The sequence below is a fragment of the Doryrhamphus excisus genome, chromosome 1 (assembly GCF_030265055.1).
Source record: "Doryrhamphus excisus isolate RoL2022-K1 chromosome 1, RoL_Dexc_1.0, whole genome shotgun sequence".
NCBI classification, from domain to species: domain Eukaryota; kingdom Metazoa; phylum Chordata; class Actinopteri; order Syngnathiformes; family Syngnathidae; genus Doryrhamphus; species Doryrhamphus excisus.
Window position 1 is genome coordinate 5685880 of NC_080466.1, and position 24833 is coordinate 5710712.

Consider the following 24833-nt stretch of genomic DNA (forward strand, 5'->3'; position numbering starts at 1 on the left):
CAAAGTCGTCATTTTGTTTGTCTTCGGCCATAGTGGAAATAAGAATACTTGTAGCTGAAGTGGACATAATGTTTTTCTCTGTCAGGGGTCGCTAGAGCAAGTCAATCACATGGGATTAGTTTGTTACGCCGGATGCCCTTCCTGATGCTACATTAGCCAGGGATCAAACCCATGCCGCCTGCCATGAAAGACGTGAAGCGTTTATCATTACATCTCCACAGTTGTTTTTGGCAGCCATTTTATTTTTAATCTTGGTCTTTTGAACAAAAACACTTAATTTAGTCAGGTCAACGTAATCTTAATTTTTTTTTAAACTTTCATACAAGTGTAAAAATAACCAAAAAAACACATAACTTTAAAAATAACTTTAAAAATAAAATAATATAATAAGTGCTTCAAAAAGCCAACAGTCAACCATGGTAATGTAATGGTAATGGTAATGGTAATGGTAATGGTAATGGTAAGGTAATGGTAATGGTAAGGTAATGTAATGGTAATGGTAATGGTAATGGTTTTATTTCATTTAAACATGCATCAGATTACAATTGAATGCATCACAGTAATCAGTTCACAGTTCCACATGTCCATAAGGAGTAGGAAGAAGCAAAGCTTATTAAATCCTACCCCTCCATCTGGTACTTTTACAATTAGTAACTGTTACATTTGTTCACTTCCTGCTTTCCATAATACAATTTTTTTTTTTTTTTTTAATAATGTACCTCGTACCGAAGTACGAGGTGATATGACCATACAATGACATAATGGGTACCATAGTAAGTGTCAATATAGTGATATATATAGCACATCATGACTGGTTCAAGACTCTTCATCCTTGTATTTAGCAAACATCAACTGCTTGTATTGTTTCTTGAATTGGCTCATCGTTGTGCATTGTTTGAGGTCCTTACTCAATCCATTCCATAGTTTGATTCCACATACTGAAATGCTATGACTTTTTAATGTAGTCCTAGCATATAAGTGTCATAACCATGGTGGTGGTATGGTAGCGTCACGGTCTGGGAAGCTGCTTTTGGCCATTAGATGTTAAGATGTTTGGATTTATACTTTCAACATGGCTGAAAACATCTTCATTTCAGCCCTGTCTAGATGCTATATCTGTAGTATGGTTTGATGGGGTTTTTTTTTAATAGACTCACAACTATTCCGCTTGACTTCATAGACGTTATTGCTCTGACACGATCACATTCGACAAATAACTTGCTCTTGCGGACAGCTTTGAAACCGCTGATGATTTGAACTCAGACATGTCTGTGTTGATTTAAGACTTGTTAAACAGGTCTATGATGTTATTGTTGTAACACAGTATAAAATAAAAGAACGCATGCCAGGCAACCACTAATATTATAGTACTGGGTACATACGGACATATTTGGTGTTTTAAAAACACACCCATGGCAATTGGAACCATGATTTTACCACTAATAGTTGGGGTGGTTAAAATGAATACATATGGATACCTAATGATGACGATGTACTGTATGTGCAGAAATTATAAATATATGAGCATATTTCTTGAATCCTGTTTCCTGGATTCATCTCAAAGTCTAATCAAGGCCCACTACAGTACCAAATTTCATCAAAATCTTTAAAACCACCACTCATCTGTGTCTACCGTGCTGGGTCATGTGTGAGACAGCAAGAGAAAAGAAGCACTAATGAAAAACAAACTCATTGGCGGGAAATATTTCACAGTCCGTGAAATGTGAAAATGCCTGTTTGTTCATTTGAGCCCCTCCCAAGATTTTGGCAACCATCAAAAGCCACTTATGAAGAATTGTTAAGCCTTTGCCAGAATCAGCCCTAATTAAGAATCCTGCAAAGATTGTAAATGCAGTTCCTTACTGGTCTGTTTACGTGTGGTTCCAGCCGACTGGAGCAGAACGCCATCAAGGTGATACCGGCCGGCGCCTTTTCTCCGTATAAGAAACTGCGAAGAATGTGAGTAGTTGGAGAAACCATATCTGATATATGATGTGTATATTGCTTTCTTCACTTTTGTGTCATGTTTTCAATTCATTTTCATTATTGTGCTTTTTTCACAGAGACTTGAGTAACAATCAGATATCAGAGTTGGCTGCCGACGCCTTTCAGGGTCTGCGATCCCTCAACTCTCTGTAAGTAGCCTACTGCACGCAAACATTTCTTAGGCCAGTGATTGTGTGCTCATGCCATATTTTTGTTACATATAGTTCGAATCTCCGCTTGGGCATCTCTGTGTGGAGACATTCCAAAAACATGCTAGGTTAATTGGCGACTCCAAATTGTCCATAGGTATGAATGTGTGTCTATATGTGCTCTGTGATTGGCTGGCAACCAGTCCAGAGTGTTCCCTGCAGGATAATTGAAATTGAGGTACTTTCCATACAATTCCTAAATGTATTGATTGATTGAAGATTAAGAGATTAAGATTAAGATATGCCTTTATTCGTCCCTCAGTGGGGAAATTTGTATTGCACAGCAGCAAGAGTAGAGTCAGTTAAGCAGTACAAAAATACACAATATAGAAAAATAAACAACCCAAGTATTAACAAAAATCAACAGTTTTTCCTAGAGTTATATACAATACAGTATGTAGATAATATGAAACGAGGTGAGATATATAACCAGTCTATACACTGAGATCCTGTTAGAGAGTTAATATGAGGCATTATGGAAATACTTCACATAGAACTTAGTATATTGCATTTAGAGCCCTTAATATTGCACATGGAGGTTGATCAGATATTGCTCAGTGAATGGGGTCTGGAGCAACTATACTGACTAAGAATGAAGAGTGTTTTTGTAGCCATCCAAAGTGTTTTACTCTGAGAACCTATTATTCATTCACTCCACTGTCACACATTTGTGATGGTAATTGAAGCCACAGCTACCCTGGCATACTGTTGGAAACACATGAGAAACGGCCTTTCCACATCAGGGAAATGGTCAAGTGTCTTTCCCAACTACACAACAGAGGAGGAAGCCGGGTTTGAACCGCCAACTCTCCAGTTTCTTGAGGACCCGTCCTACCTCCTGAGCCTCCTATTGATTTTCACTTTGCTCACCTGTAAACAATACAGATGTCTGCCTTAATTCAACATTCCCAAGCGTCATAATTCCCCCCTCAATCTTAATTCTTCATTTTACCAAGACATTAAGACAACTCTGTGCTCCAACTTTGTGGGAACAATTTGCGGAAAGCACTCTCTGTTCTGTTTGTATGGATTTGTTGTGCTACCATTTGAGAACCCTGACCTCAATCCCATCAAACACCTTTGGAATTTTACTACAACAGAGATGGTGAGCCAGCAGGTCCACTACCAGTGAACTCTGACTTAACAAACAGTGGGGCTATTATGGGTCAAAGGGTGTTAGGAACTTATTAAGGAGTTCAGGTGCCAAATATAAGATCAAGACATTGTAGCACTGCTATTCAGTCCAGAGGAACAAAGAGCACCTCCATATTCTATTTTCCATTTATAGTCCAAAGAGTTCTGACAAAACTGTTGCTAACCACTTTGAGGACTGTTGTTGTTTATAAACATCCAGTACTCTGACATCTTCTCAAAAGTCTTCCCAGCAGAGTGAAAGCAGCAACAGGAGAGCACCGCTCTATTTTATTTTCCGTTTTCTATCTAAGTATACAGTAAAAGTATTTTGGCCAATCCATCTGCTCATAAACTCTGAGAAATATGCAAAGAATTTGACAATCATTCACTAATATATGAAATATTCCCAAATAGACGCTCGGGAAGAAGAATCCAGCACCAAATGTTTATATGGACTGTCTGACGTAAGAGTTACTGTGACCTGAGATTGACTTCTAAACATTTGTGGTCCATGCGGGAAGAATGCTGCCGAATGTGTCAGCACGGTACATAAATCTGATAGAAGCTGACATTTAATCAGAAATCTAAATGTACTTTTGAGAAGAACGACTTTACGGTTGGCTTGAGTAGGAGTTTGGACAGTCGGGTTTGCGTGTTGAGGAGGAGGACAGGAGTTGAGGGAGTGAGGGAGGCGTGCCAGCTGCTTTTGTGAAGGAGTTATATTAAGATCTGGTGTCTCATGAATCAATAATTCATGAATGCCGAATTGCTGAATGGAGGCTCCTGCCACCTCATTACACTTTCACCACTCAGCCAACGACGGGGACACCAACGTTCCTGCTGGCGCATCGCTTCCACATTTAGGCTGCACTGTGTTTTCATCACCTATTGGAGTCGTCTGCATTAACGGTCGTGTGTAAAAGTGTTTGATTTCTTATTTTTTTGTTAGTCGGTGACAACATAACTGAACAGAAAATGCAGTTTTGAAATGAAACTTTATTATCAGGGGATAACTTGCAATGAGTCTCTGGGATGAATTTTGCAGAATTGTTGTAATTCAGCCACATTGGAGGGTTTTCCAGCAGGAAGCGCTTTTTTTAAGTTCATGTCACAGCATCTCAATAGGATTCAGGCCAGGGATTTGACTAGGCCACTCTTCTTCAGTCAATCATAAGTGGATATTTTGGATCATTGTCCTGCTGCAGAACCCAGGTTTTATTTTTTCCCAGTGTCTTTCTTATGGTGGAGTCATGAACATTGACCTTAACTGTGGCAAGTGAAACCTTGTTGTTGTGGGGTCTTTTGTGACCTCTTGGCTGAGTCATTGCTGCATTTTGCTCAGCCGGCCACTCCTGGGAAGCTTCACCACTGTTCCATGTTTTCACCGTTTGTGGATAATGACTCTCACTGTAGCTTGCTAAAGTCCCAAAGCTTTAGAAATGGCTTTATAACCTTTTCAACTTCAACTCAGGTGTGGTATAATGGGTGGCGATCAATTTTTCACAAAGGGATGGGTGTGTATGGCGTTTGGATTTTTTTTCTCCCTTAATAATTCATTCATTCATTCATTCATTCATTTTCTACCGCTTTTCCTCACGAGGGTCGCAGGAGTGCTGGAGCCTATCCCAGCTGTCTTGGGGCGAGAGGCAGGGTACACCCTAGACTGGTCGCCAGCCAATCACAGGGCACATATAGACAAACAACCATTCACACTCACATTCATACCTATGGACAATTTGGAGTCGCTAATTAACCTAGCATGTTTTTGGAATGTGGGAGGAAACCGGAGTACCTGGAGAAAATCCACGCATGCACGGGGAGAACATGCAAACTCCACACAGAGATGGCCGAGGGTGGAATTGAACCCTGGTCTCCTAGCTGTGAGGTCTGCGCGCTAACCACTCCAACTCCGTGCCGCCTCCCTTAATAATGAAATGTTTTATTTTAAAAGTTCATTTTGTGTTCAGTTGTCTTGTTACTGATCTGAAACAAAAAAAAAAGAAATCAGGACACTTTTTCTCTGTATGTGTGCATGTGTGTGTAGCGTCTTCTGCAGCGTTGCGCTGTTTCCCAGCCTCTGGTCTCTCAGGGCCAACCACTCAGCACAATGAAATAAAAGACAATTTGAAACACATGTCTCTGCACACGCAGCTTCACTCAGCATGCAGCATAGCGATGACTGATAACTACATTTGTATGAAGGGGGTATTTGTAGAGCCAGGAAGTAGCAGTGTGGGTTCTCGACCCGTGCATGTTGTATCCGTAAAGATAACGGCATACATTGCCATGGCCGCTGCCAGATTTACAAAGGCTCTTGTTTTCTCAGCATGACATTACATGGAAAGTACTCTTTGTCCTAAATGTGCTGAGGTTTTCACCCGGAGTGCCGTGAAATGCACAAAAAGCACAACACATTTTCTATTAAGGGTCAGAATGTTTTTTTCATTACATATTTTGCTTAAGGCAACTACCAGATTACTTGGTGCATTAAATAAAATACCAGATCTGTTTGCAAGATTGTGGCCATTGAAAATTATTCTTTTTTGAGAAAACAGTCATGTTTGGCTTCTAAAGATTCATACACATGAGTCAGAGCTTTTCTTCTTGTCACTCACACACACCACTGACCTTTCAACCTTTTCAAAAAACTTTTTTTTTCAAGAGGTGATGATGCAACTCCACAATAGAAGAGAGCATATTTGGTACATTTTAATGCCAAAAAACATTATTATTGTTAATATATTGCCTAAGTGCAGAAGTTTCCTTTAATGGCGGCAATTTTTTTGACTCGCGATTAACATGCACTCCTCCTGTTTGATCCTCTGTAGCCACAATCTGTAACAAATATTGAGGAGAAATGGAGAAAGAAAAGAATATTTAGATTGGTAAAGTTGGCTTCAAAGCCCTGGCAGATGGCTCTTTTAGCAAGACCAAAGTTATTTGTATCTACTGTTTACCACAAGGAGAGTTTCTGTACTTATTATAGATAAAAATGTATCTGTGATTAATTGTGATTAATTGAGCATTAACTATGGGTTGAAATGTGATTAATCAAGATCAAATATTTTAATCTCTTGACTGCCCTAATATTAACATAATATTTTGATGTACATATCTTCAAGGTTTGTTGGTTATGTCAACAAGTAGGCAACCGGCCCCCAAATAGCCCTCAGGCTGCTGTTTGGACATTAATGCTGTAGTGATATATAGTGATAGTGCATAGTGATATCCATTGCAAATGTTGATGCAAAATTTGAGTAGAAGGCATTGTGGAGGTGGGCTATACACCCTCTTTTTGAGTCATGTACACACAGGAAATAACGTTCTCTTAGTCGGCCAATCACAGTCTCCATGGTCCATGAGATTAGTTTCCTTTTTTTTTTTGCAGAGAGGAGGGTGAAAATGTATGCCAAGTACGAAAAAACATTTAAAAAAAAGAAACACGTAATGAAAACAACGCCTTACACTCCCCAGTGGGGCACGCCACTCTATTTGAGAAGCAATTTTATAAATACACCTAATGTCATTTTGGATGCATTTGTTTTTGACAGAGTCCTGTATGGCAATAAAATACCAGAGATTTCCAAAGGGCTGTTTGAAGGACTGTTTTCACTACAACTATTGTGAGTAGACGCTCAAACACACACGTTTGCATTTGCACACTCAATATTACAATTGAGATTCAGCTGGAAAATTGTTCCTTGTAATGGAAAAGCATTAATGCTGACCAAAAGGCCATCATTGTCATCATTTGCTCTCCTTCAGTATTTCCTCCATGTCTTTCAGGTTGCTGAATGCTAATAAGATAGCGTGTCTGCGAGTGGATTCCTTTCAGGACCTTCACAATCTCAACCTGCTGTCACTGTATGACAACAAGCTGCAGACAATCGCCAAGGGAACCTTCTCATCACTGAGGGCCATACAGACGCTGTATGTACCTTAAAAGCGCCAATTAACACCCCTGGATATACAATTAACTCTCAAGTCTCTTATAGCTGTTCCATTATGTGGTCAAAGAGTTCAACATTTTTTTTTCCATTTTCTCATGCACTCTAAATCATTTTTTTATATCAGTTTTCACATTTTTGAGCTCACAAACTCACTTTAATTGTTGCTTTCTTCTAATTAACGCCGCATCCTTCAATTATCTCACAATGATGGTACAACAGTGCTTGTCTACTGCCTTTTATTTACAGACAAGTGTTTTTAGACGAGTGTAGTACTACTAGAAAGAATATAAACACCGGAACTATAGTAGGCACTCTTCCAATACTAACACAGGTACACGGTAGAATGATTCATTTGTGTGTACAACTGCACTTTAACACTTTTGTATTATCTTCCTGACAGCTTGCATATGTGTGTGTGTGTCTTTTAGACATTTAGCCCAAAACCCATTCATCTGTGACTGCCACCTGAAGTGGCTGGCAGACTACCTGCAGGACAATCCCATCGAGACAAGCGGCGCCCGCTGCACCAGCCCTCGGCGTCTTGCCAACAAACGAATTGGACAAATCAAAAGCAAGAAGTTCCGCTGCTCAGGTATGAATGAACACACAACGTGACAGACCTCCGGGGCTCATTATTATTCCGCTGACTGAACATTCACCCACACACACACACTCACACACACGCACACACAAAAACAAATCATAATATCTAAACTGACAAGCTCCCGTCTTCTCATTCTGTGTCTTCCTGCTTGATATTTTCCCTCAGCTTTCTCTGCCTGTCTCTCTCTGTACACACACACACACACACACACACACACACACACACATATAATCACAGTACTTTCCAGAAATCTAGCTTTTGATTTCTCATGTTTCCTTTACTTGCACTCTCTTTTTGTCCCTTCAATAGCTACAGAACAGTATTTAATCCCAGGTATTGTCAAGTGTGTGTGTGCGTGTGTGTGCATTGCAGGCACTCACTGACACCATTTGTATCTTACTAAATCCACATGAACATAGGTATCTTTGCCACTCTCATTTGCCAGCTAAGTATTATTTAATCACACTGATGCTTCTATTCACTAATATAGTAAGAAATGGGATTTATATATATATATTGCAGAGGTTTTCACTGGTGAAATTCCTGGTGAGTGACCAGAATGGATAGGATCAGGAAGGAGTACATCAGAGGGACATTACATGTTAGACTTCTTGGAGATAAAGTCACAGAGACCAGACTGAGATGGTAGGGACATGTCCAAAAGGAGAGATAGTGAATATATTGGTACAAGGATGCTGCATTTAGAGCTGCCAGGTAGGAGGCGTAGATTAAGACCAAAGAGGAGGTTTATTGATGTAGTGAAGGAGGACATGAAAGAGACAGATGCAAAAGACAGGGTTGGATGGAGGAGATTGATTTGCTGTGGCGACCCCTGAAGGGAAAAATCGAAAGAGAAAGAAGAATAATTTATGTATGTATTCATTGATACATATTAAGGGTGCACGATAATTATCGGACCGATATAAGGAATTATGATGTCATTCAGATAAAACCAATACCAATTAAAAATAGCTCCAATACTGTAAATTCCGGACTACTTTTTTCCCAAACTTTCAACCCTGCGGCTTATTCAGTGATGCGGCCAATTTGTGTAATTTTTCTAACAGCCGCCAGGGGCTCTCGAGTACAAAAGGTAAGATTAAGACCGGTGGATTATATGCGTCGAGGAAGACTTTAACTTCTTGTCTTGTGCATAAATTAAATTAGCGTGAACATACCCTCATCATGGAAAATGCAAAAACAACTCAAAACCTACCTTTTTAAATCTGTTTTTAATGTCTAACTTTTTTATATCTGACTGCTGTGCCCCGCCCCGCTTTTACTCATGTTTTAACTGTTTATTAACCAATCAATGTTGGATTTTGGTGTCTCTTCTATTCTGTTTACTTGCTTTATTCTACTTCACTCTTCTGCAAGATTTTGGCCATTGAAAATTATTCTTTTTTGAGAAAAGAGTCATGTTTGGCTTCTAAAGATTCATACACGAGTCAGAGCTTTTCTTCTTGTCACTCACACACCCCACTGAATTTTCAACCTTTTCAAAAAACTTTTTTTTCAAGAGGTTATGATGCAACTCCACAATAGAAGAGAGCATATTTGGTACATTTTAATGCCAAAAAACATTATTATTGTTAATATTGACCAGGGCTGCCAAAGTGCAGAAGTTTCCTTTAATGGCGGCAATTTTTTTGACTCGCGATTAACATGCGCTCCTCCTGTTTGACCCTCTGTAGCCACAATCTGTAACAAATATTGAGGAGAAATGGAGAAAGAAAAGAGTATTTAGATTGGTAAAGTTGGTTTCAAAGCCCTGGCAGATGGCTCTTGTAGCAAGACCAAAGTTATTTGTATCTACTGTTTACCACAAGGAAAGTTTCCGTACTTATTATAGATAAAAATGTATCTGTCACTCTAGTGAAAAGCGCTATACAAATAAAATGTATTATTATTATTATTAGGAAGAAAGGCATATGACGCAGCTTTCAAGCTAAAAGCAATCGAGCTGTCCGATAAAGAAGGAAACAGAGCTGCTGCACGTAAACTTGGCATAAACGAATCGATGGTGAGACGCTACCGTTTTACTGCCCGCGTCACAGGCACCGTTTGTGAAGAAAGTTATATTATTATTATTATTCTTGAGTTATATTATGAAAACAGTGTACCGTCTTTCTTTGTAAATATGTTTACATGTTTTAATGTGGGCACGTGCGGCTTGTGTATGTACAAAATCGGTTTTCCTCTAAAAATGTAGTGGGTGAGGCTTATAATCAGGTGCGCGCTATAGTCCGGAAATTACGGTAATTGGCAATTTAAAAAAACTCTCCAATGAGGCGGGGTTAAACATATAGTGAGAAAATCAAATTGACTGAGACAATTCTTTGGTTCTGACCGGCCCCACACCGATTACCCCATGTTTATAAAAAAAAAAAAAACTGGCCAGGGTTGGCATCAAACCTGCACTTTATTCCTTGAAAGGGAGCAGCGTGTACCTTGACACAAACAGAGACTGCTAGTATGGTGGACACATTCTACCATTTCATTTTCTAATTGGTGATAGAGCCTTGGTCTGATTTCACGCTGCATGCTCATATGGCATTTTCACAAAATGCACCCCCCCACCCCACCCCATCCCGGGAATCTCCCTGTATTCCCGATGGCATGTCCACCCCTGGCTGTACCGACATTATTGATGATAAAAGGAGCGATCAGATTTACATGCTTTGCTCGCTGCATGCAAGTGGACCTGTGGAGCAAACCTGACAGACTTTACTTAATAGCCAGTCCTCCTTACTTCTTTGAGACACAAGCGAAAATAACTCATGATCGTGTGTCCGCCAGCAGCTTTGTCTGTTCCGTCCCACTGTAGAACATCAAAAGGTCACTCGCTTGCCATGCTCAAAGGGGTGCTGGGAAATATGTAAATCAGACATTAGTGGCAGGGCTACTGCTGCTGCTGGCCGTCATTACTGCAGCAGCCTGGTGTTGTGTGTGCGTGTGTGTGTGTGTGTGTGTTCACTGCAGTCATTAACTCTGAAGCTCACCGGGGGACAGAGGTTTCAAAGCTCAGATAGCACATGCAGGGAAAAGCTGAATAATTTAAGAACATTAAAAGTGTAAAAGTTCACTAAACAGACATACAGTTAGATAAGTCCATTTAAAATCCTTACACAAGCTGTGGAAAAGTATTAGTATTATTATTATTAGGAATATTCTTTATTTAAACTTGCAAGAAGAACTTCCAAGAATGTATACTTGTCAGCTTTGGTGCTCTAGACCTGGGTCCGATTCTCCGCTTGGGCATCTCTGTGTGGACTTTGTTCTCCCCGTGTGTGGGAGGGTTTTATGCTGGCTGTTATTACTGCAACAGCAGTAATGGGTTTTCCCCGGGTACTCCGGTTTCCTCCCACATTCCAAAAACATGCTAGGTTAATTGGTGACTCCAAATTGTCCATAGGTATGAATGTGAGTGTGAATGGTTGTTTGTCTATATGTGCCCTGTGATTGGCTGGCGACCAGTCCAGGGTGTACCCCGCCTCTCGCCCGAAGACAGCTGGCATAGGCTCCAGCACCACCGCGACCCAATTGAGGATAAGCGGCATAGAAAATCGATGGATGCATCCCACATTATTACCTTGAAAAAATGGAAAAAAAACTATAGTCATAAAGACATCATATTATTAGACTACAGTCATAATATTAACAGAAAAAAACATGAAGTTGACATTTTAAAGACTAAAGTGTGCAATATTTTTAAAAGCCAAAATATTATGATAGGCAAACAAAACAAAACAAAAAATTAGGAAATTTAGGTTGGGTAAAAGTTATAACATTATGATAATAAAGTCAAAATATTATGAGAGTAAAGACATAATATTGCTGGAAAAAAGTAAATTGTTTGTAATTTTTCATTTTATTTTTAAGTATAATGTAAGGAGGTGGCACGGTGGTCGAGTGGTTAGCGCGCAGACCTCACAGCTAGGAGACCAGGGTTCAATTCCACCCTAGGCCATCTCTGTGTGGAGTTTGCATGTTCTCCCCGTGCATGCGTGGGTTTTTTCTCCGGGTATTCCGGTTTCCTCCCACATTCCAAAAAACATGCTAGGTTAATTGGCGACTCCAAATTGTCCATAGGTATGAATGTGAGTGTGAATGGTTGTTTGTCTATATGTGCCCTGTGATTGGCTGGCGACCAGTCCAGCGTGTATAAAAATACAATGCTGATCTGCATCCTCTTAGAAATGTTGGTTGGTTTAGAAAATGTATATAATTTGGGTGTTTGGTTGGCCAAATGAAAAGCTTTGGCTGGACACCTATTGAGGATTTAGGTTCTACAGAGACATATTATTCTAACAACATAAAGAAATACATTTTGAATAATAGGGGATCAATACATTAAAGAGCAAGGAGGCTGGAATGTGTGTTCAGCAAAGTATCCACCCAATGTCATTTAATGCTCACTGTTTACCGGTCACCGTACTTTTCCAGTTGAAACAAACTGTGGCGTGTTCTTGGGTTTTCATCAGTGTCCTGCTTCCTGTTTGAATACATAAAGTAAACTCATTTCTCCTTTCTCCTGCACTGCCTCTCTCACACACTCAGGAGTACACCATGTCGGCTGTAAGTAACACGCACACACACTAGAGACGCTATCCTCGCGTCATACCAAACTCCTACCTTACTTCCCTGAAGTACACCTCTGACCTTTGACCTGATCCCTGTGCCCACCTGTGTATGTTTATGAACAACGACAATGGTCTTAATACACATTTATATTATATTTCTGTATGTAAGAGTGTGTGACAGTGTGAGTGCCCCCCGCCCCCAAGTGTGGCCTTCTCTTGGTTCCAATGTTGCTGTAAGTCTCCTCCCACACCTCTCTCCTATCGCTGCTACTTCCTGTTTGTTATATCTGCGAATCAGGATGACTTCCAGCATTCCAGAGTTTCCTTCTTGTGTCTGCTTTTTATTGACCTGCCTGGTTTTGTCCCCTCTTCCTTATCGCCTTCTTGTTATTCTTCCTGTTCACCATCCCTTAGTTTTACACCTGCCTTTCTATCTCTTCAGCTCTTGTCTCCTCCTTCCCGTCGCATCTTCTGCCTTCCTTTCTTTTTCTTTGACTCCTTTCCACTCCACTTTCACCAAAAATGACTGACATCTCCTCTATTCTCTGCCCTGCTCTCTCTCCATAAGATGTTTCTCACAAGTTAGTCAAAAATAGAAGTGGAGATAACAGTGTGAATTTCATTAAGACTGAATTAAGAATATTTCGTTTCCTAAAGCGTTTTATGGTCCACAAAAGCAAATGACCATATATTCCTACTAATAATTGTGGCTGCTTGCAACCTCCTGACACAAAACCTAGCTGCATTTGAAGTGTCATGAGGGTTGGGTAACCAGCAACTGTTGCCATGTCTGCATGCATTTTAATATTTTGGTTGCACTGCTTAGCTGTTGGTGTAAAACACATGCATGCTACACATGGTGTACTTTGTTTACAATGAACATATCAGCAGTATTAATGAAGGTTTCGGAAAGATGGTAGTCAAATGCATATTTAGTTGCATAGCAATGGGAGTTGTGTAATAATTCTATGCATACATGTAGTCCTTGTCCAGTATTCATCATTCATTCATTCATTTTCTACCGCTTTTTCCTCACGAGGGTCGCGGGAGTGCTGGAGCCTATCCCAGCTGTCTTCGGGCGAGAGGCGGGGTACAGCCAGCCAATCACAGGGCACATATAGACAAACAACCATTCACACTCACATTCATACCTATGGACAATTTAGAGTCGCCAATTAACCTAGCATGTTTTTGGAATGTGGGAGGAAACCGGAGTGGCCGAGGGTGGAATTGAACCCTGGTCTCCTAGCTGTAAGGTCTGCGCGCTAACCACTAGACCGCCGTGCCGCCCCAGTATTCATCAGTTATAAGCAAAATAATTAATTATTCAAACAACTACCGGTAGGCTTGATTAAAATTGTTTGGGTTAACAAAATTAGTGAGAAACAGCTTTTACTCTTCCTGGACTTTCTCCCCTCCTCCTCCTCCTCCTTGCTCGCTGCCGCTCTCCTTCCTACCCACGTGTTCCAGTGAAGGAGCAGTCAGTCAGCAGGTTGTTCCTTTGTGCTTGATCTAACCATGTGGCTACCAGGTTCCTAAAAGTGGAACATGGTTCTGTCAAGCACCATGGAACGGCCCTGCCAGTCCCTACAGCATGGCCAAGATGTAAGACACATGTGTCTTTCTCTGTGTGTGTGTGTGTGTGTGTGTGTTTCTTATTTATCTAGATTTAACAGAATGCCAAAAAGTCATTTTTTGTTAAACAATATGTCCCGTGTTTAAGGATTTTTGAATACCAGTAAATGCTGGGGCTCGACTCTTGCATGACCGTGGCAGCTCAGTGACCCTTCCATTGTGATTGTAATCAGGTACGGAAGATTACCGCAGCAAGCTGGGAGGAGACTGTTTCGCCGACCTGGCCTGCCCGGAGAAGTGCCGTTGCGAGGGCACCACAGTGGACTGCTCCAACCAGAAACTCACCAAAATACCAGACCACATCCCTCAATACACTGCCGAGCTGTGAGTCACTTTATTGACTGCCAAGTGCATTCATGTATTTGTGGCTTTTGAGTCCAAATGAAATGACCTTCATGTTGTCCATCTCCTCTGTGGTTATCGTCTAAACATCTCTCTCGCTTCTAAGACGCCTGAACAACAATGAATTCACTGTGCTCGAGGCCACGGGGATCTTCAAAAAGTTGCCTCAACTGAGGAAGATGTGAGTCAGACATGTTGTTCATCACAGTAGAAACAGAGAAGGCACTTTCGGGTCATGAAGAGAAAACAGTCGACTATGCACAGCATCACTTCCTCATCTTGCTTTAAAGTCGACTGACCCTTCCTCCCACACCCCACCCCCCCATGCTTTCTCCTCTCTGCATCAGTAACCTGAGTAACAACCGCATCACTGACATAGAGGAGGGGACGTTTGAAGGAGCTTCAGGGGTCAATGAGCTGATTTTGACCTCCAACAGACTGGAAAACATACATCACCGCATGCTGAAGGGACTCGGTGGCCTGCGCACTCTGTGGGTACACACACACACACACACACACACACACACACACATATGCACATGCACTACATGGATAGGGTACAAGGATTGGTTCAAAACTCTTAATCATGCAAGTTCCATAAAGTCATGCTTTAATTAGAACCTAACCCATGAGTCATTAAACACATTTGGAATGAAGTCAAACAGAAATGGTGACCCTTACGAAAAGAAAATATATTTATCAATATATTACTTTAAATATATTGTATGACATTATAATATATTATTTTTCCATTATATTTTCAAATACATTATATATTATAAATACATGGAATAATATATTTTTGTACATATATTATACAATATATTATATATTCATGTAATATATGGCAATATATTGTAGAATATACAAATGATTGCCGCTTTCAATATATTTCAATATTGAAATATATTAAATTCAAATATATAATATATGAGTTTATATATCCCAAATTATATGCAATTTTATGTATGTAAAAATATAGTCCTTTTTTGGTCTTGATCGCAAGATATTTTTTATATGTATCAATATATACACATATATGATCTATGCATATATTGCAATATATTGGAAAATATAAACATAAGATCCCATATATGGAAATATATTTCCTAATACATTGCATTATATTTGCCAAAATACTGCAATATATTTTTTTCCATAAGGGGAGCAACCATTCTACTTCCTGTAAGTTAAATAGACTATTTCATATTCAAATATTAGAGACAAATATTGAAATGATGCACTGGGAGGTATAGTGGAGGATTGGCGGTTTGAATCTGCTTCCTCTATCCCATTCGCTGCTGTTGTGTCCTTGGGCAAGACACTCCATGGAGGGTCAATGCTCCACTGATCAAGATGTTGACCAGCTCTCATTGTACTTTGTATATGTGATAAATATATTTGAATGATTTTGATGTTTGATTTGTGTCTGCGGGTAGTATGCTGCGGAGTAACCGCATCAGCTGTGTGAGCAACAGCAGCTTTGTGGGTTTGAGCTCAGTGCGTCTGCTATCACTCTACGACAACCAGATCACCTCCATGAACCCCGGCGCCTTCGACACCCTGCACTCGCTTTCCACACTGTGAGTACAAGCACGCAACCAAACAAAAAAAAATACAGGCAAAAAAAACATGACCTCTCGATTCCTCTCTCCTCTCCAGCAACCTTCTGGCCAATCCCTTCAACTGCAACTGTCACCTGGCTTGGCTCGGCGATTGGCTGAGAAGGAAACGCATCGTCACGGGTAACCCTCGCTGCCAGAGTCCTTATTTCTTGAAAGAGATCCCAATCCAGGATGTGGCTGTCCAAGACTTTGCTTGTGAAGAAGGTAGGAAGGGGACATATTTGATCCTCGATCTGCATTTTCCTTTGCTACTTTTCCTTCACATTCACTAAGAATTAAAAACCCAGAAGAAGACTACATCTACAATCACCTTGCAAAAAATGCCAAATGGTTCATTCCACCTTGTAGGACTCGTGAACCGTGAAGGTTGCTTTAAACATTGTTATTGTAGCCTATTGATAAGTAACTCATTCATACATAGTTCTTTAAGCCAGTGGTTCTCAACTGGTTTGGATGCAGGACCCACCATCACCTTTCAATGACAAGCGCCGACCCGAATTGCGGACATTTTTTAACACTAATTTATATAACAAATGTAATTTAAGGCTGCGCAGTGTTAAAGTGGTTTGGATGCAGGCCACACAGCTAGGAGACCCGGGTTCGATTCCCTGCTTGGGCATCTCTGTTTGCATGCATGGGTTTTCTCCGGGTACTCCGGTTTCCTCCCACATTCCCAAAACATTCTAGATTAATTGGCGACCCCAAATTGTCCATAGGTATGAATGTGAGTGCGAATGGTTGTTTGTCTATATGTGCCCTGTGATTGGCTGGCGACCCTAGTGAGGATAAGTAACATAGAAGATGGATGGATGGGTGTTTGCAGCGATTACGTGGCTGCCTACAGGGTGCTAACTTTTTGACATGTAGGAAGAATTATATCCCGCCCTCTTCATGTTCATAGCATGTAATCTACGCCCCAGGTAACACATAACACAGATTAACATATATTTCTGAGGCATTTGCAAACGTTCCCTTTAATGAAGGCATTAAAGTGCAGTTTGAATATGAGTTGCGAAGTAACACTGTGTGCCAGCCTAAAGTGTCTGTAAAGGTTTTCACTACTGGGGAATTGAATCAGATCATTTGCGCATGGACCCGAATCAAAGGTGAAACATCTTCAAGTGAGCCCAATCGCTCTGATTCAATACTCAGTAGGTAAGTTTAATAATAATAGAATAGCAATTTCTTCTGTCGACCACCCCACTGCCTTGGATCAATAGATAGAATTTGGAATGAAACGCCTCCCGAGTACCGTCATACTCAACCTGGTAGTCTTCATTGTGGGTGGAATTCCCCCATGCAACACAATGTGATCTGCAGCAATGACACGTGGTCTCTCTCTTTATTGCTCGCTCCTCTCCAGCAGTGTAGCTCATATTTGAGCGTGTTGCAGAGACGGCACGCTAAGCCCACATTCGATGTCCTCCTCCCACTCAAGCTTGACCAAGTCGCACATTAACATAGCGGGCACATCAGGGTGACATCACCAGCGATTAGCACAGACACGAGGGGCATTCACAGACATCGGTTCATTACTCATTGTGACCCACCAGTTGAGAATCACTGCTCTAAGCTTTGCATCAGGTCCCCCGCAAAGAAAAAATCAGGCTACCAGAAGAGAAAGGAGAGACAGGAAAGTTGGAACCATGTCAATATACAATTACAGTAGTTATCTTGAACAAATATCATGCAACTGTATAGATTGTTACTGTACACATTTGCACATAAATAATAACAATACCTTAGTTGGAGCAGGAGGCATGGGCATTTGAGTTGGTAATGAATAAATCATCTTATCTCTCTATATTTCATCCAACCTCATTAGGTAATGATGACAACAGCTGCTCTCCAGTGCTGAGGTGTCCAGCAGAGTGTTCTTGCCTGGACACGGTGGTGCGCTGCAGCAACAAGGGCCTCAGCACTTTGCCCAAAGGCCTGCCTAAAGAAACCACTGAGCTGTGAGTAATTGAAGTGAATATGCAATAGAGTGGTTTTCGTCGTTGTTTCCAAAAGAGGGCCGCACGGGGGTTGAGTGGTCAGCGTTCAGCTAGGAGACCCAAGTTTGATTCCACCCTTGTGCATCTCTATGTGGAGTTTGTATGTTCTCCTCGTTCTCGGACACTTTGTTCGGTGCAGTATTTTACGGTAACAGTGTTTGAGAACTGGGCGGCACGGCGGTCGAGTGGTTAGCAGACCTCACAGCTAGGAGACCAGGGTTCAATTCCACCCTAGGCCATCTCTGTGTGGAGTTTGCATGTTCTCCCCGTGCATGCGTGGGTTTTCTCCGGGTACTCCGGTTTCCTCCCACATTCCAAAAACATGCTAGGTTAATTGACGACTCCAAATTGTCCATAGGTATGAATGTGAGTGTGAATGGTTGTTTGTTTTGTTTATATGTGCCCTGTGATTGGCTGGCGACCAGGCCAGGGTGTACCCCGCCTCTCGCCTGAAGACAGCTGGGATAGGCTCCAGCACCTCCGCGACCCTCGTGAGGAAAAAGCGGTAGAAAATGAATGAATGAATGTTTGAGAACTGAGGTAAAGTTTTGTGTTGTTTGAAAACTGAGCTTTGACTTTACTGTATAATACATCCAGTGTCAGTCATGTGATGTCTTGTTAATAATTCATGAGTTATTAGTTAGGTTCAAAATGCTACATTAACATGCTGGGTGTACAATAAGACAATGTGTATATTATTCCAGCTCAGCACATTGTCAGAAGTATTAATCAGTGTAAATATGAAACTTTTGAAAATGAAATATTTGTCATTTCTCTGTGTCTCCTGTGATGGGAGACTTGATGAATATATTGCGTTGATGTCATATTGTCATGGTTTCATGTGACTGTGAGTGCATGCTGGAGGGAGCGTTATTAAACTCTAATCGGATGCCTGTGGGAATATTAAACTCTAGCGTTTATTATGGCTCGTGCTGAAATGACTGCACACGCTGCTGGAGATGAGGAATTTCCCGCATGATTAAATACATTTTTTTTTCTTCCTTTTCTTTCTCTTTCTTCTTGCCTTTTTCTCCTTGTTTTGTTTTCCTCGCTCCGTCAGGTATCTGGATGGGAACCACTTCACTCAGGTTCCTGTGGAGCTCTCCGATTACAAACACTTGACACTCATGTAAGTGGAACTGCTGTCTGAATTTGTAATAAAAATAAAATACATGTATATCATGGAGTGGGACCTAGCCCTATGCTCCTTGCTGTCTGCCAAAACTAACCCAATGGTATTTTGTCAGAGAATGTGAGTGGCGTGAAAGCACTATACTGTTATAAGTACTCCGCCTAAAGTCTGCCTATACGTGCATTTGGTAATGCATGTGTTGACAGAGCGGCCTGTGTGTGCACATGCTTATGTACCTGTTATTATTTTCTTTCCAGTGATTTGAGTAACAACCAGATCAGCACGTTGTCCAACCACAGCCTCAGTAACATGTCCGAGCTGCTTACCTTGTGAGTGTGGCTTTACATCAGACCCTTTGCTTTGTGTGCGTGAATGTTTGATTTTTTTCTGCCAAATCCTGTGTTTTGCCTTCTAAAATGAATTAAAAACCACGGAAATTCATGCACACGGGTCACTATGGCAACAAAAGGCTTGTGTGTGTTGGATATTTAATTATACTGTATGTGTATGCAAGTTTCAAACAGGAATGCACTTATAATTCTTGCATTTAGAGATATTTTGGGAGGGAAAAAAAGTTTGTCTTTCTTCAGCGTCTCCTTGCCAACATGTTTAATTTGTGTCTAAAGCATTCTGAGCTACAACCGCCTGCGGTGCATACCAGTGAGGGCGTTTGATGGACTCAAGTCTCTCCGCTTGCTGTAAGTAGAGCATTAGTTGTGGTTAAAACAAAACAAAAATAAAGAAATAAAATGCAATTAATTAAGTGCAGTTAAAGCTAAAGCACATTAGCAATGTTTATAATTTTTACGTCTTTTGTTTTTTTACTCCAGGTCTCTTCACGGCAATGATATATCGGTGATACCTGAAGGAGCTTTTAAAGACCTGTCATCACTTTCCCACTTGTAAGCGACACATACTCACATCTGTAGAGCTCTAGTGATATCAATGCAATAGCTATATTAAAAATAAGCATTTACTAAGACCGCAAAGATTGAAGAATATGTTTATTATTGTGGTTTGCATCATACTAGCAATTAAACTACGTATTGTATTAGAAAAACCCACCGCCTGAGAAAAGTCAGAAAAATTGCTTTTCTTCCTGTCACTCACACACACCGATGACTTGAAAAATGGGTCCAAAAAGATTTAGATCAGGGGTCTCAAACACGCGGCCCGTGGGCCAAATGTGGCCCACAGGACACTAGTTTGAGGCCCCCGCCTTGATATGAAAGTTTAATGTTAGTGCGGCCCGCGTAAGTTTGATATGGATGCTGTATGGTATCATGTACCCAGAAAAAAATATTACGTTAAATAACTGTTAATAGTTATCCTCCCTATCCGTGTGGAAGTGGTTTTTGGCTATTTACGTTTAAAGGAAATAACTTGAAGGCTACCGTTTAGGTCGCTAGCTCTCTAGTTTGCGAGTTAGCATGTGTCTCAAGACCCTGCAGTTGCGCAATATGTTGTAAATAAAAAGAGTATAAATGTGACTATAGTCGTGTTTTGTCATGTCTACAGGGCTCTAATAATGCTTTGTTCATTTTAATCTGAAAAAAATAATTTGTCTACCCACCAACTATATGTGGTTTCTTAAGTTTTTATTATTTGCCGTTTTATTATTATTATTATATTTATTTATTTATTACTGATTGATTGATTTTCTTTATTCTTGATTTGTTTATTTATTTTTCATCTTATTTTGTGTAGAAAAATAAAAAGTAAGATATTTGAGAACAGTGGAATGTTTTATCAGAGCTTTTCTTGTAGAAAATCGAAACCAAAGCAAAGTTTATTAATTTTTCTGTTTTTAATCAATGCGTTTTTTAAGGCTGTAGAGTGTACATTATGTCCGTCCCTGCCTTTTCACCTCATTCCAATGAAGCATGATAACGGCACACACCCATGACAGAGGAGCCTTTTCTCATTGTAGGAAAAAGCAATAGCCACTTCTCATTCTTCTTTGATTTACAATCCTTCCTCTGTCCTAACTTGTAGTCCAAATATTTTTGAAATTCCTGAGCTGCAGTCCCGTTCACCACACAGTGCTATAAAATGTATTTTATTGTTAAAGCAAGGCATTTATATTGTGTCTCTGTGGCAGGGCTCTGGGCGCCAATCCTCTCTACTGTGACTGCCACATGCAGTGGTTGTCTGACTGGGTAAAGAGCGGCTACAAGGAACCCGGCATCGCCCGCTGTGCTGGGCCCGGTGACATGATGGACAAACTCCTGCTCACCACACCGTCCAAGAAGTTCACCTGCACAGGTATGTGCACGTGCGTGTATGTCCCATTTAACATCACAGCTTCAGTACATGGAAGGAGATACAGTGGAGTCAAATACAGTGGTCTATATAAGTATGTGGTTGAATAGGCCAATTATTAGCAAAGAATATGTATGTATATTTAAGCAAAGGTAATGTAATTGTGCCTAAATGTAAGTGTTTTCAAGCATAAAAATGACTACATAGATGATGGACGGATGGATATTTACTATATTGGGTCATATGAGTGCAAAGGTCACTATAAGGATGTTATTTCATCTCTAGGGAGCTCTAATAACACTAAAAAGACAGTTTTTTTTGTGTTCTAACTATGAAAATATTCCATTTATAAAGAACGAATCACACTTTTAACCAATTAACCGCAATCAGGGTATTACTGTCTACAGGAAAATAATGGAAATAGAAGTAAAGTGGAACTGTAACAATCCTAAAGCCATTATCAATTATTTACTATTCAATTTAAGTCATATTTAAATTTGTTGAGTGTAAAACTCAGTTAGCCATAAATCAGTCTAAACTTGTGACAAATGCAAAACAGGAAGGTTCGCCCAGCATCGCAAAATGCACCTGCCTTATCTCACTTTTTAGCATTCTTCATTGACTTCCAAGTGGAAAAAGAACTTAATCACGGTAAAACACTCCATTTTAGATCAAGTGACATTGTGTATGTAACTTTTAGATTTTTTTTAATACGACTTTGGTGGCAGTTTTGGTGGAATTATGCAGACTAAGGGAACCTTAGATGTACACACTCTTGTACAATGTGTATTTTTGCATTTTCAGAATATTCTTTTTCTTAACCGTCATACAAGTGAGGTTGTGTATTTTGTATATTCCAAGATATTGTTATAAACAGTTGTAATAACGCCTGTGAGCATGGTTTTGGTATTGTGAACTACTCCTGAATGTAAAATCTTAACCTTTTTCTGAATCGCACTTGACAATGATCACATGACTGAATCCTATTTTTAACCTAATCTAACTGACGCACTGTAGAAGTCCCGGGGCCTTGTGGTTTTCTGGTGCCAGGTAAAGTAGCCCATCACATATTCCTCCCTAAGTGCCTTTACATTATCCCAACCCAGTTTTCCCTTGTTTTATCAACCCGGACCCAGTTTTTCCTCTTTTACTTCCCTCGTTTGGACCCTTATTGTGTATTGTTGCTCCAAGCAAAAAGTCGGTTCAGTGCAAGTCAGCTGTCTTGAGTGTGTGTTGACGTCTAAGTCATCATTCTTGTCTGAGATTCTGTCTACGATGTTTGGTCCGTGTGATGTGTTTACATCAAACAGGCCCAGTGGACATCAGCATCCAGGCTAAATGCGATCCCTGCCTGTCCAACCCTTGCAAGAATGACGGTACTTGCTTCAATGACCCCGTGCACTACTACCGCTGCACCTGCCCCTACGGATTTAAGGTATACATACCTCATTTTGACATTAATGGAGATGGGATTATTTGTTTGAGTATTTGAGTAGTCTGTATTTTTCATTTTCTCTCTCTTATAGGGTCTGAACTGTGAGAACCCTATCCATGCTTGCATCAGTAACCCCTGTCAGAATGGAGGAACCTGCCATCTAAAAGAAGGCGAAGGAAGTAGTTTTTGGTAAGATGTTTTGTAAACTTGAAAACAAAGTGTTATCTCACAAAAGAGAGTACAGCCCTCACAATTTAGGAAACTTTTCTCAATAGAAAATATGAAACATGGATATACACTTGTCCCTCACCATTTTGCGGTTCAAGTTATGTAGTTCACTCTTTCAAAAATAGATAAATGAATACTTCATGCTGTTTTGTGGTTGAATACAGTCTGTTGTTAGTAAAACAATTTTGGTAAATCAAGCATTTTCAAGCCTAGAAATGTCTTAATGAACTAAAATACAAATCTGACGTATTCAAAAGTCCCATTCAAAAACACTGTGGATGATATGTCGTATTCTACATTGGTCGTGAGGTGTTAATGTTACTGTTATGTTCAGTGAGACACAAACGCCAGACTTGATCGCCAGAACAATAACTTTTATTGCAGGTTTGAATTATCTCACAACAGTAATCCCTACCAAAAGTCCCTACTAAAAACACTGGCTGCTTTTTCTGCAGTAACTCTGCCCAGTGCCCCAGAAGTGCCTCACTTCCTGTGCTCCCGCCACTCAGCTCCCCTAAGGAACACATTCACAGGAACACACACAAGCACAAGTCTTATTTATGTTATTTACTCTTATTATGTCTACTATAGATTAGATTAGATTAGATTCAACTTTATTGTTATTGCTCATGTCACTGGTATCCAACCAGAAGTGCAATTTTATAAGTACCTTCGTAGTAAGTAAATGTAGAAAAAAATGGACAGATCTATGTAAAAAAAAACTATAACAGGCTATGACTATAATACAGTGAAGATATGTACAGGGATATAAATGACTATAATATGGCTATTGTAGATTATACAGATTATAAACAGTATGCACAGTATGGATGTGACAATATATAATAACGGTAATATGTACAAGAACGATCACTATAGGGCTGTTAGTTCATGTCTAGAGGGCTCAAATAATGTTAAAACTGTATTTAGAATAACAGTCATAACAGGTTTTGTATGCTCTGACAATGAAAACATTCTGGCGATACACCCCACACAATTTAGTAAACGTTTTTTATTCCCATATACGTATATTATCAAGGGACAATACTATTGAAATGAATGGATAGTAGGATTGTATTATTTAGCTGTGTTCTCGGTCTGGCATTACAAGTGAGTACCAAGGTAGCTGTTTCAAGCATTGTGGACTGCATGAAAGGGGCTGGCATTCATCGAAAGAAACATTGAGTATGGTCCCCTCCCTTGGGGAAATGGGCCACATGGCAGTTTCACAGTCGTGCTGAGGTGACGGAGTGGTCAAATACTCTATGTCTCCACACCTGAACCCAGTTGCGTGAGCACCTGTGTTGCATCTTCAAGTGGAAGTAAAGTGCAGAAGTGCATGGTGTCTAGTTATTATTACTGTGTGTGCAAATTGAATGTTTGCATGCACAGTTGAAATGTAGGCAACCCTGCTGCGAGGGCCAGCTTTTACTTCATTGGTCTGTTTAATATTAGCCGGAGGTGGAGGTCTCCAAGAGGGAATGAACCACCTACGCGGACAATTAAACTGTATGGAGATCACATTTCCTCTCCCTTCTTTCATCTCTTCTCTTTACATCTGGTTACTTTTCCCTGTATGGCGTGATGCTGGAATATTCACAGTGTTGACAACAAAATGAGAAATTAATGCATCCATTCTGCATGAGAGCTTTTTATGAGGCCCATAATATACTAGCATCCTGTGTTGTAATAGTACTTACAGAGCTGAGGC

At 40.3% G+C, this 24833-nt stretch overlaps 1 protein-coding gene across 6 annotated transcripts in view; it reads left to right on the forward strand.

The window, feature by feature from the left end:
• Positions 1-24833, forward strand: part of slit2 (slit homolog 2 (Drosophila)) — a 112105-nt gene that overhangs the window by 73839 nt on the left and 13433 nt on the right. For 2 of the 6 annotated variants that reach the window (XM_058067253.1, XM_058067263.1), the window contains exons 10-28: positions 1888-1959; positions 2064-2135; positions 6881-6952; positions 7116-7259; positions 7708-7871; positions 8193-8216; positions 14275-14425; positions 14550-14624; positions 14791-14934; positions 15883-16026; positions 16106-16272; positions 17894-18026; positions 19126-19194; positions 19455-19526; positions 19824-19895; positions 20028-20099; positions 21299-21462; positions 22770-22894; positions 22986-23083. In XM_058067253.1, coding sequence (XP_057923236.1) covers positions 1888-1959; positions 2064-2135; positions 6881-6952; positions 7116-7259; positions 7708-7871; positions 8193-8216; positions 14275-14425; positions 14550-14624; positions 14791-14934; positions 15883-16026; positions 16106-16272; positions 17894-18026; positions 19126-19194; positions 19455-19526; positions 19824-19895; positions 20028-20099; positions 21299-21462; positions 22770-22894; positions 22986-23083 — 2034 coding nt within the window. Of the gene's footprint in view, positions 1-1887; positions 1960-2063; positions 2136-6880; positions 6953-7115; positions 7260-7707; positions 7872-8192; positions 8217-12443; positions 12462-14274; positions 14426-14549; positions 14625-14790; positions 14935-15882; positions 16027-16105; positions 16273-17893; positions 18027-19125; positions 19195-19454; positions 19527-19823; positions 19896-20027; positions 20100-21298; positions 21463-22476; positions 22510-22769; positions 22895-22985; positions 23084-24833 lie in introns of all 6 variants that reach the window. The other 4 variants (XM_058067227.1, XM_058067237.1, XM_058067244.1 and 1 more) reach the window with 4 other exon arrangements.